Source organism: Rhinolophus ferrumequinum, chromosome 9 (genome assembly GCF_004115265.2).
Source record: "Rhinolophus ferrumequinum isolate MPI-CBG mRhiFer1 chromosome 9, mRhiFer1_v1.p, whole genome shotgun sequence".
Taxonomy (NCBI): domain Eukaryota; kingdom Metazoa; phylum Chordata; class Mammalia; order Chiroptera; family Rhinolophidae; genus Rhinolophus; species Rhinolophus ferrumequinum.
This window is the reverse complement of record NC_046292.1, coordinates 13,416,509-13,429,498: the sequence shown is the minus strand read 5'-3', so window position 1 is coordinate 13,429,498 and position 12,990 is coordinate 13,416,509. Positions and strand designations below refer to the sequence as shown.

The 12,990-nt window shown below is 50.5% G+C and overlaps 1 protein-coding gene across 1 annotated transcript; it reads left to right on the top strand.

Annotated features, from left to right (window-relative positions):
• Window positions 1–214: 214 nt before the first annotated feature.
• On the top strand, window positions 215–3,289 carry PLA2G2E (phospholipase A2 group IIE). The gene is made up of 4 exons (XM_033116000.1): window positions 215–254; window positions 926–1,064; window positions 1,221–1,327; window positions 3,147–3,289. Exons 1-4 carry the CDS (start codon window positions 215–217, stop codon window positions 3,287–3,289), a joined length of 429 nt encoding a protein of 142 aa, XP_032971891.1.
• The last annotated feature ends 9,701 nt before the right edge of the window (window positions 3,290–12,990 follow it).

Below are 12,990 nucleotides of genomic sequence, written 5' to 3'. Positions count from 1 at the left end.
GCCCATGGGCCTCAGGCTGGCGCCTCCCCTGGGGTCTTGGCCTAAGTGTCCGACCTGGAAGGATGGTTGCATCACAGGGCATTCAGGGGTTAATGACGGGGAGTGGACAGGACCTGGGTATTTAACTAATTGAGGAGGTGCCCTGAGATCAGAGCTGCCCCTGCTCGCTTCCTTCTGCAGCCTAGCTCCTCTGCTCCTGCTCAACTGCCCCGGGATGAAGCCTCCCCCGCTTCTGACCTTCTTTTCCCTCCTGGGTAAGTGACCTTAGTGACCTTCCCCCGTCCCCCACCCTAACTGGGAACCCTGAGCTCCCTGGAGGCTCCTGAGTCTGGCCCTGGGGAGGGCGAGGGCGGGTCATCCTGAGGCCAGTTCTTCTTGAGCCAGCACTGGCCATTGAAGAGGGGAAGGATGCAGCCTAGATGTCCTGGGGGAGCAGAAGAAAGGGGCTGTCAGGGACCCCAGACAGCAGACATGGGACTCCTGTCACCCGTGTTCCATTCCCCACCCCAGCTTCCATTGTTGGAAGGATCTAAGGGAATTCGGGGAAGTCCGGGGCTTTGGAGGCCTAGCCAGTGGCATCTGACGAGACGGCAGGGAGAGGGTGCTTCTGGGGGGAGGGGGCTGACACCAGGGGTGGTGTCAGGACCCAGTGGGAGACACATGAGGAACAATGGGGGGTATTCTAGAAGATGGTAGAGGAAAGTGGGTGGGAGATTGGGTGCTCGGACACGATGGGGCTGAGGACGAGGGGATCCAGGCACCACGATGTCATGGGGACAGTCTTACTGGTCAGCGATATTGGGACTGGGAGGGAGGTGGGGGAGGCAGCATTAACTGGACAAGCGGAGAGATGTCTGGACGCAGACTGGAGGGGACCTAAGAGGACGCTCAGGGATCTGATGGCCTCCGTCCTCCCTCCCCCCAGTGGCCCTGGCTGGTGGGAACCTGGTCCAGTTTGGGGTGATGATTGAGAGGGTGACAGGGAAGCCGGCACTGCAGTACAACGACTACGGCTGCTACTGTGGCATCGGCGGCGCCCACTGGCCAGTGGACCCGACTGACTGGTGAGCAGGCGGCCCAGTGGGGGGACTCCCTGGCGGATGGAGGCACTGGGGAGGGGGGCGCATCTGGGACAAGTGAGGAGCTGGGGACACGGAGCAAGTGGGGCTGGCCTCTCCTCAAGCCCGGGGCCCCTGGGCAGTCCCTGGTGACGCTTCCAGGTGCTGCCATGCCCATGACTGCTGCTATGGGCGTCTGGAGAAGCTGGGCTGTGAACCCAAACTGGAGAGGTATCTTTTCTCTGCCAGCCGGAGCAGCGTCTTCTGTGGTAAGTGAACAGCCCTAGAGTGCCCCAGGTACTGGGGAAGGGGGAGAGCATCCAACAGTAACCCCCTACTGATGGTGACCCCTGAGCCTCCTCAGGGCCAGACCCTGGGCTGGAGGAGTGGGGTCTTCCATCATCATGAAATTGGGGAGAGGCCTGCCCATCACCCAGATGCTCACCTGGCACCCACAGAGGTCCCGTGACCCCTCGGCTCCTGCCCTGGCCACAGGCGCCTCCCCCCTCCCAGAGGCCTCCCGGCTCCAGCCTCTGGGGAGGGGAGCAAAGGGGCAGAGCTGAGCCCGGCCCCCAAGTTGCTGTACACACACACCCTCCCAGGCCTGGGTGGCAGCTGCAGCTGCAGTCCCCAGGACAGAGCATCAAGGGTATGACGCCTGATAGAAAGAGCTGAACCTTTCACTTGTGACAGCTGACCTCATTCCCAAAGCCTGACCCCTCGCCCTTGTGGCGCTGTCAGGCTGGGCCCCTTTGCTCAGCTGTGCCAGGGCCAATGCCCACTTGGACCAATTACCTTTCCTCTGGTCCCTGGCCCTGGGGAGCAGCAGCCCAGTCCCGTGGGGAGCCCAGAGCAGAGAACCAAGTCTTCCTGCTGCGAAGCCAGGAGCAGCCTGCAGGGAAGGCTTGCCCAGCGTAGGGCACAGTGGGAGGACCTGGGAGGGTCAAAGGGCACTCAGCTCAGATCTCTAAGGTCTATCCAGGGGGAGGGCAGAGCCAGAACCAGAACCACTGGAGGCAGATTTGGCTCAGTTTCTTGCTCCTGCAGCCATCCACTCTGCAAGGCAGCTTCGTCAGGTACTGAGCTCCCCACCACTGGGGGTTCATAGCAGGTGGGGATGGCCACTTGTCAGGGTCCGTGCTGACAGGAGGAGTGAGGGGAAGTGTCAGGTGGCCACAGGCTCGGGGCTTCACCTCCTACCCACTGTGTGACTCTGGGCAAACGAGGTAACCCCTCAAAAGCCTCTGCTTCCTCATCCGTAAAACGGAGATAATCACACTCTCTCCCCAGCTTAGTCCAGCTCCTGGCAAGAACCACCCAAAAGAACTGACGTGACTGCTAAGCCCCTTCCAACTCTGAGTTTTGCTGAAACAGCAGCGTGGGTAGAACCCCAATGGGAAATGGAGACTGGCCTTTGAGGGGGGACATGAGGAGCCCTGGACATTTCTGAGCTGTGAGATGTAATCTGGGGACAAAAAGGAGCCAGGGCCATTCGGGCAGACAGAGGCAGTAACAGACAGAAGAGGACGCTTTGGACCCCTGGTGCTCTGGTCGCAGGCTGGGTGTGGGCACACGTGGGTGTGGGGTGGTTAAGGTAAATGCCAGAAAAATTGGCTCCGTCCACGCATGGAGACAGGCACAGGGTCAGAGCAAGCCCCCAGCTTCAGTGCCAATGGCCTCCCGTCTGGGCACAGGCTGCTCAGCACGCACAGGCCACCTGGGATTGGGTGGCCATCATTTCGTAGTTTTCCTCTCTGCTTGCTGGCTGCAATCTATCATCAGCAATGTTTAAATCCCCCGGGGCTGGGGCAAATGAGGGTTAGTGAACCAGATGGTCTCCCTGGCGGGGAGAGGGCTAAGGGCAGACAGAGAGGCTGAGGAGAGGAAGGAAGATGCAGCTTTCCGGCACCCTGGGCCCCAGCAGGCCCTCTTGGGTCCTGCCCCTCCTCTTACCCATCTCTTGGACGTCCCCTGTGAGAAAGAGCTTCCAGCAGAATGGGGTGAGAATGTGGACCCCAGGGCAGTCCTGTGCGTGTCTGAGAGCAAGAGGCCAGAGCCTCTGGTCCCTGACTCACCTTGTCCCATCAGCCGGCAAAACTGCCTGCCAGCGACAGACCTGCGAGTGTGACAAGACAGCTGCACTCTGCTTTCGCCAAAACCTGTCCACCTACAACCGCAAATATGCCCATTATCCCAACAAGCTATGCACAGGACCCACCCCGCCCTGCTAAGGCCACGCTCCAGCTCCTCCCTGAGGCCTTCCCAGGCCACCGCCTCTGCGGCAGTAGCCCCAGGCCTGGGGAACACTGGCACCAAAGGCCCTCCCTCTGGAATGTTTCTTCCTGCAAACTCATCCCTCCCTGACATCACCCAGACTGTGGCCTGGACCATCGCTGGATTCCCAGGTTGTATCTTCCTCTTAGGAAGAGCCGTGCCCCAGGACCCCTCCCAAAATACTCTGTAACCCATCCCTGGAATCTCAGTTCCCTCTTCGGAATAAGTGAATAATGTTTGCTGTAATTCTAATGTTCTCAGATTCTGTCATTGTAGGATTTGATTAATCTAGTTTCATTTACTCATTCCTTCATTTTTGAGCACCTGCCACGTGCCAGCAATGAGCTCAGAACTGGGACACACGGGAACAAATCTGACATGGGTGGCCCCTGCGTGCGGTTCCAACGCCCTGTCCTTCTAATTTTCCATTACAGAGCGTTCCTGTGATGCTTTTTCTAACATTCTACAATCTTATCCGAGACAATAATGGCAATCAATGGAAGGAGTATTTCTGGCCCTAAGGCAGAATGTGAGAAGCATGAAAAACACCAGCCTAAAAATATTGTCCCCACTGTGTCATCGGGCTTCAAATCCCTCCCATTAGCAGATAGGCTAAGAGCGAAAAGAAGCTCTAGAGTCATCTTATCCAAATCTCCCCTCTGACAGAGAGGCATCCGGGGGCCCAGAGAGGGGAAGGAAGTTCTACCTGAGGGGGCGTCCTCACTCCCAGGCCACTGTGCCCTCAATTCTTCAGGAGTCTTTACCAACCACTGACACTCTGTCCCTCTGGCTGTCATCTTGGACAGCCCAGAGTGCCCAGGGAAGGTCAGGCTGCTGATACAGGGAGGGGAGAAGGAAAGATTTCAACATCCTGGGACTTACTCGGCACCATGAAGAATTTAAGGGACCAAAGGATTCCTAACAGATAGAATGCAGCCTATGCTGGAAGTCAAGTGCCTAGACAGAGGCTACTCTTAGATATAGATATAATATCTCCACTATCTATCAGGTGGGTATAAAATCGTCCAGGATCCGGGTGAGCCCCTTCACTGACCTAACGCGTGTAACGAGGCATTGCACGGAGCAAGGCTCAGAGCGGATACACAAAAAGGGAAGAAATCAAAGGGATGGTTGTCATAGACTTGAAAGGACGAAGTTCTGTGCTAGCAAAAAGGGGGCCGGGGGCAGGTGTGCGGGCTTTGCAGTGTTGACTGACTCAAATCCTTGGTAAAGAACCACCAGATCAGGTTGCCCCTTTGGCTGGGAAAAGCGGTCCTGAGGCGCCCTCTGGTGTTCATCTTATTCAGGCTACTAGGAGGAAGCCTACGTTTGCTTTAAACCCGATTTCCCTTCAATGGCGGGGGTATGGCGGGGGGTAATGTGTGCTTCTGGGGTAGTGAAATCGGTCCCCTCGCAGTTTCTGTAATAAATACGCTAAAGAAATAACCAAATAAGTCCTTACAACCATCTTAGAACGATGGTGCTGCTGCATAAATGAGAAACACAGAAAGAAGGAAATGACTTGGGGGAGATGGAGGGAAGTTGTATTCTGGGCGTGATGGATTTCACGGAGCAATGGGACAAAGACTGGTGACCCAGCAGTTGTGTAACCATCCAACAAAGTGAAAATGGAACTGGAGAACAAGATTCCAGTACACCTGTTGTGACTTTCTGGCCACAGATCATGGCATATCCTTTGCTTTCCCGAAGATCAATAAATGTTTGGTGAATGAATCAATGGGTTTGTTTAAATTCTGTGTGTGTGTGTGTGTGTGTGTGTGTGTGTGTGTGTGTGTAGTACACACACTTAATTTCTCACTGCTGACTTTTGGAAAGGACTGAGAAAAGGAAAGAGAACCCTGAACTAGAGGTCAGCGGTCCAGGGACAGACCTCTGTCACTTAGCAGCAATGCACCAGCTCCACAGCCTTGCTGCTCAGTGTAGCCCACGGCCAGCAGCAGCAGCAGTCAGGAGCTTGTTAGAAATGCAGGCTCTTGAATCTGACCCCAGACCCGCTGAGTCAGGATCTATAGGTTAACAAGACCCCTGGGTGATTTGTGTGCACACTGAAACCTAAGAAACGCTGAAATATGGCCACACCCTTAGTTTCTGCATTTGTCAAATGGGATGACATTTCCCTGGCAGGTGGATTGTGGCAAGGCTTAAATAAGTTAGCACGTGTGAAAGTACACAAAATAGTGCCTAGCACGTAATGAGCATTCGTGTTCTATGAATGAGTGAATAGTAACAATATTAGCTAACATCTATTAAGAATTTGGCGTTTGCCAGGCACTGTTCTCGGTACTTCATATTTATTTATTTTTAATTTATTGGGGTGACAATTGTTAGTAAAATTACATAGATTTCAGGTATGCGATTCTGTATTATATCATCTATAAATCCCATCGTGTATTTACCACCCAGAGTCAGTTCTCCATCACCATATATTTGATCCCCCTTACCCTTATCTCCCACCCCCCACCCCCTTGCCCTCTGGTAACCACTAAACTATTGTCTGTGTCTATGAGTTTTTCTCATTTGTTTGTCTTGTTCTTTTGTTGTTTTTGGTTTGTATACCACACATCAGTGAAATCATATGGTTCTCTGCTTTTTCTGTCTGACTTATTTCGCTTAGCATCATACTCTCAAGATCCATCCATGTTGTCACAAATGGTCCTATTTCATCTTTTCTTCCCGCCGAATAGTATTCCATTGTGTATATATACCACAACTTCTTTATCCATTCATCTATCGAAGGACATTTTGGTTGTTTCCATGTCTTGGCCACCGTAAACAAAGCTGCAATGAATATTGGAGCACACATGTCTTTATGTATAAATGTTTTCAGATTTTTTTGGGTAGATACCCAGGAGAAGGATTTCTGGGTCATATGGTTATACTTCATATCTATTAATTCATTGAGAGAGGGAAGAAAGGAAGAAAGGGAGGGAGGGAGGGAGGGAAGGAGAGAAAGAGGGAGGGTTCTTTGCAGGGTCACTGCTGGAGAACCGAACACTGTATTCAAGTTCCTTCTTTCCTTCAGTGAGTTTTTCTACAAGCTATGCTCCTGACCTCTTGCTAAACGCTGAGAGGGACCAATCAGATGTGGCCGACTGGCAGGTGGCCACCACCCGTTATTCCACACTAGTAAGTTCTGTGACAGAGCTGAGTGGCCTTTCAGGACCAAAGTCTCCTCCGCCCTCCATCCTCCATCCAGTCTCCATCCTGTCCACCAATGCCACCGTCATCTTCCCACAACTTGCCTTCCATCACGCCGCTGCTCTGCCCCCTGAATCATCAGTGGCTCCCCATTGGCCACAGACCCTGGGCATTTAGGCTTGGTGTCATCTGCTTTTCCAGCCGTCTGTATTTCTCTCTGCTCCTCACCATTCCGAGAACACTGCCTTCCTGCCTTCACAACTCTGTGCAAGAGCTTCCTTCAATCTAGGAGCTTCCCTCTTCACAGGCTTCTCATCACCATGTTCAAATCCACGCACTTTAAGGCACATCTCAAATGCCACCTTTTCCATAATGCTGTCCCAATGGCAGCGGATTTCTCCCTCCCCTGAAGTGCCAAGCAATGTGTTTATACCTATCCTGGTGCGGCTTACCCAGTTATCTGGTTTCGGTTTGGGGTTCCTATATGGTGGAGGCAGATTGCCCTGGGTTCAAATCTATGACCTCGGACCATTCTTTGTTCCCTCCTGTGTAAAATGGGGATAGAACCATCATCAGCCTTACAAAGTGGTTTTAAGGTTTAGATGCGACGTATTCAAAGTGCCTGAAGTATTATAGAAACTCGGTCTAGACTAGGTCACCTGACGTATTTTTGCCTCCCCTATTATATCCATCACACAGTAGATGCTAAATAAACATCTGTTCCACGGAATCCATGGACACGATAACTGGAATTGTTTAGGGAATCAGAATCATACATACATGATGCACTAATGTATTTGAAGAGCCCCTTAGCTCATTACTCTGAGTGCTCATTTATCTTACGTGGAAACGTTTTGAAAATCATGAACCTTCAGTGCCCTGGGCTGACGCCCCACAGTGACAGAGGCAGAACTGGCTGGAGAGACAGTGCGCAGCACTTCCCTGGAGGGCTGCTACTTGGGATGGGTCCCAAGGTCACAGGCCAACCCGACATGAAAATGTGGTCAAGATGGACTCAGTATGTCTGATGTGTGGCATTCATTCAGCAAGAAAAGCATTCGGCTTCCAGTAGTATAAGGCACGTGAGAAGTGTTTGAAGACGTTCCCAGTCTCTCTCCAAACGAACTGCAAACCCTTCATCAATTCTGTCCCACTCCAGGGGCTTGTTTATGCTGGTCCTTCAGTGCAAAATGCCTTTGCTCCCTATTTCCACATCCTTTCTCCCCTTTCACACTTGGTCTGAATGTCACCTTCTCCACCAAGCCTTCCTTGAATTCCTTTGAAGTCACAGCTGTCCGATGAGTCAGTACCTTCTTTAATGGCATGTGTTCTTTTGGGTCATCTTAGGCAGGAGTCCACTTTCCCTCCTGGAATGGACACTGTTTTGAGGACAGGGTCCACCTCCAACTCAATGCCTGGAAATAAGGACCCACACACAGGACAAGTTGTCAGTGTGGATGGATTTGTGGATGTTTGGGTGAATACACTGAATAAAAACGCAGTTGTCGTGAAATAGGGAGGTTCAGACAAGTTTCTCCAGCGTGGAAATATTTTCCTCCTGTCAAGCCAGGATCTATGAAGTAGCAGGATTGGTCTTGATCCTTGAAAACCAGTAAGTTCTAAGTCTGCATCACTACGGTCCAAGAGTGCAGGCTGCTCTATCCAGCAGTGCAGCCAAAAGCATACAGGAGCAGGCCAGTTTATGACAAATTTTGATTGTCTGTCAAGGCACACATACACTTCTGTGCGTTAGGGGTAAGGGCTGGGGGCGTGTCTGATGAGCAAGGTAACTTTAAACCTGGGTTTCCAGCCCGGCTCTCTCCTAGGCAACCATGAGCAGTTACTAAGAGACATTTTCCCCCTTATGGCATTTCAATCTTTGGCTTCGTACACTGTTACTCACGCAGAGTCAGCAGTGCTGTACTCTAAAGAAAAATAGAACTCATGGACCCTGTGTTCTCTAACTATTCCCTGTCTGGCCTGAGAACATTCCAGTCTCACAGACAGGACCTCACAGGTTACCTAGACCCAGGCAGGAAGCCGCTCCAGCATCACCCGACCTAGTAGGGTGGCCCCATGGCCCCAGCTGAATCCCTGCAAAGATAGAATTAAGGAGGCCATGCAAGTCTCCCAATTGGGGGCGGGGGGAACACCAACATTGGGACGTCACTTTGGTCCTAGGAAGGATGTTCCAGAAAGCATCTCGGTTGGGTTTATAGGGTCCAGAACCTGGGCTTCACGAGCTCAGGAACTGGGTAGCATCTGTGCACCTCGGGTCTTATCAGTCACAGAATGAGGTGAAAATCACACAAGAAGGACAGTGATGGAGGAAGGACCTCCTTGCCAATAGAGAATCCCTTCTTTCGTGCTGTGTGGTGCTTGACACCTGTTATCAAAGTACCGCAGAGCCAATTCAAAAGGTGCTTGAAGGGTACAAAATTAGAACAAGAGAGTGGGTATTTCAAGGCCAAAATCGCAAATACAAGGCAACGACTCGTGAGACTGCGCCAGTCTTGACCTTGAGGTTGACCAGAGCCCTGGTGTGGGCTGGGCCCCTGCTGGACTCGCTGAGAGATTCTCCTCTCTGTGGCCACCCTGCCCCCCTCCCCTCCGAAATCTCTCCTAGGTGAGTCCATGCTGCATTCACTGCCATCCACGTGTACCTGGCAGAGTGTCTCCTCCTAGAACGGGGTCAAACCCACATTCAGAATTCTAGAGAAACCCAAGGTGTCAGCCACAGACAGCTGCTCCACATTAGACACTCCCAATTATGAGACGTTCTTAGATAGCAAGCAGAAACCCTAAGTGTTCCGTCCTTAAGGATGGCTCTGCCAGTGTGTGGGTGGCCGTACTCACCTGTACTAAGGCCACAAGCCGCTGTTTTAAGCTCAGTGAGATCCCATCCGCCTATACACGGGAACAACACTCAATCGGACACACACACACACACCTTCCACGTAAAGGTCTCTAAAAAGGACATTTTGCAGGATGCTCTCTCAGACTCATGCACTCAAACGGTGGCCAGATAGTAACAAAAGCAACTTGCAACTTTGTCTTTAAACTAGAATTTATTGGTATACAAAACTCCATTTCATAGAGAAAGTGGCACGTCTTTGCAGCTTCTATTGCACCAAGTATTGAAAATTAAAAACACAAAACAAGAAACATTTGGTTTTGAAAACACTGCAAATAGCCAAGTACAGTACTTTGGTAAATAAAAAATAAAATGGTTCCGATGAACACAATCTGTGGAAAGAAACTACCGAGAGGAAATGGACTACAGACATGAGACAATGTTCACATTTCTGCCCGTTGAGCCCCATAGATAAGGCGAGGCTTGCTGAGTCTATGGAGTGTGACCCCATGGAGGTCTCCAAAACTTCCAGACTGATGCTAGAACAAGTATAGTGCAATTAGAAAAGCAAAGTTTCCTGAGCCTGGGAAGACTCCCTGTATTCCCCAGACACACCTGCCATCCCCATAAAAGGGACTGATGGCCACCAGTACCTCAGCAAGACGAACATGTGGGTTTGAAGTCCAACTCCTGGCTCTTTTCTTCTTCTCACTAAGCTCAGTGCTGGTGGAAGATGCTGGAAGGGTAGCCGGGGAGGCTGAGGGCCCTTCCCACCAGGGAAAATGAACAGGAGAGTGGGAAGTGGCGAAGAGCCCCACACCCGCATTCACTCCTCAAGTTGTGGTCGAGGGACCTACCAGGGGATCGAACTGCAGGCTCAGGTCTCTGACTGAGCTCAAGTGATTGTCATGAACGGCTGGCAACAGTGACCTGCTGGATGTTGACATGCAAAGGATTAGGGGCCGACCACAGAGGTTCTGTCCGGTGACCACTACCCTCCATGCTCAGCAGCACAGCAAGCGGAAGAAGTTCTGTGTCACGGGTACGCCCTGCTTAAAATAAAGTCACCGTGCAGAAGGTCGTGCTTTTACAGAAATATAGTCTTTACTGGTACCATCTCACCCCTCTCAAGTAACTTTGCCAGGACCTAAACATTTAATAGAGCTACAAAGTAGTTCTAACTAGGATAGAGACTCTAGAAAGTAACCCCTCAGAGGAAATGGTGAAGAGCTTGAGGTTTTGCAGGGAGTTTCCCTGGGGACAGAGCAGGGCCAGCACTTCCCTAGGGCCAGGCTGCGGGGCGCACGCTGTGGGTTCACACTGCCCAAGCCCCTTGGGACTGACTGGTGCTCCCCATCTCCACTTCACACCAATGATCCATTTTCCCCCTCTAAAATGAGATGGCAGGAGATTTCCTATCATTCAACTATGGCATCTAGAGCTTCAATTGAACATCAGCGGGAAAATACAATTTGCTTTAGTCAGGAAAACATACCTTATAAAAAGTGCTATGATTAAATCACCTCAGAACAACTGTCAGAAGGCCCCAGAGTTTTAGTAACACCTGTTCTGAAAGTTGAGCTGAGACTGTGAATAATGAGAACGGCGAAACAGGAGAGGTGCATCCGACTGAGTCTCAAGGTTGGCTAGAGTCGTGAGGTAAGGAGCTGTGCATCTACCCCAAATGGGGTCCGAGGGCCACAGACTCACACTGAAACCACGAGGCCTGCTGCTCAGCCCGCCCACAAAGACCCTTTTGATCAGAGGGACTTTCAGTGAACTCTGACGAGGAATCCAAGTTTCCTTTAACAGACTGACTATTCGGGTTGAACATCTCACAGAGGTAAATGGATAGCATTCTATGTTGACCCAGTAAAACCCAGGCAGAGTCTAAAGAGTTTCTCAGAATGAGAGAAATTGCACATTGACGACAGGGACCCACTACGAGTGCAGTTCAGTGCCCAAGTCCACCTGCTATCTACCTACTTGTGAGCAGCTCTCCTCCACTGAACGGGGTCCCCCACCCGCACCCCCACCCCCACCCCCACCCATATCATTTCACATTGTAAAAGCTGCCCAGGGAAGCAGGCCAGGGCGTTTTAAATCACCTACATAGAGGCTCCCTCGAAGCCCAGCTCTAACTGCCCCACAAGGGAGATCTCACTTCACACGCCCTCGGAATGAAAATGGGTTTGGAAGTGTTTGCAGAGTTTATAAAAGAAACTACAGATGACCACAACTAACATTTAAGATTCTTTCTGCCACAATTCCTCAACCAGTTCTCCGGAAAGCACATGTTCATATTATTGACAAGTTAAACATACGCACACATTCTACTTCTCTAGTGTCTCCCAGTGGTCAACTGTATTGCTTAGAAGTTGTGGTTCTGTGTTGTTTTAATACATCTACCTCTTTAACAGAAAGCTGTGGTCACTACAATTTCATTTCTTATTTTGACCTTTAAAAAAATCTTTTTAAAAAATTCATTCCACCTTTATATACAGTTTGCAAGACTAGAAAGCAGCTGTGGTCCACTGCCCATCCCCCTCTCCTGGCCTCGTTAAAAGCTACCAAGACAAGTCCATGTAACATGAATCTCTAACCGCCACGAGGTAACTCAGAGGTTAAGAAAGGTTCGCCTCCCAGTATGAAGTGCACAGGAGGACCCGGGCTAGGTAACAATTACTGACAACGGCCACCCAGGATGGGCGCACCAGGCCTCCACTGTGGCTGCCAATAAAGTCAGTTTGAAGAGCCTACAAGGCAGCTAAGTGTATGGATTCCATCCACTCCTCTTTCGGTGACACTGAGGCAGTGATGTCAAAATTCAAACCCTTAGCTAGAAGATGTCACTAAAGTTGGATACATGTACCCCATTCCTAGTAATTAACCTACTAGATACAGACCAGTTACAACTGGAAAGCTATGAAATAAAAGAAAATCCCTGAAGCCACTTGATTAGTTTTTAAAACCACTGTTATTTTACCCCAGAAATGCTGTTATCAGAATTAGGTAATTTATAAATACATGTGTCCAATATTCTCTATTAACTTTGTAGCAGCTTCTAAAACTTCTAAAACCCAATAGGGGCCAAGGCCACCTTCGTTAAACAAATAAATAAAGCAATTCTACTACTTCTGCCAAAGGGTCTCCCCTAAGCTATTTCTGATTCCCAATTCTGCTGAATTTCTGGTACACGACCTGGTCTCCTGCACTCTCATAGTACAAAACAGACAGGAAAGAACGTTCATTCAGAAAAGCTCAGCCACCGTTAGGACTCTGCCCAGAGTTGAAAGCCAAGAAATAGTAGATCCTAAAGCACTGAACCTCGCTCCCTTGCAGACAGTCCGGCCACAGAGACCCTTCACTTGTCTGACTGACTTCGAGATCCTCAAACTCAGAACTCTGCAAGGAGCAAGGAAAAAAAGCTGTGCTCTTTCTCAACCTGCTGAATAGTATGTACAATGTGTTGTACCAGGAAGAAGCCCAAACCACCTTGTCCTGGGAGCAAGTCCTAGAGACAACAGATGTGCGCACCACAAAAAGTCACCAAGGAGAAAAAAAAATTAAAATACATCATTAAAACCGAAGCCAGCACATCACCCACTGATAAAGACAATCCACTGAATCCAGGGCCAGCCCAGA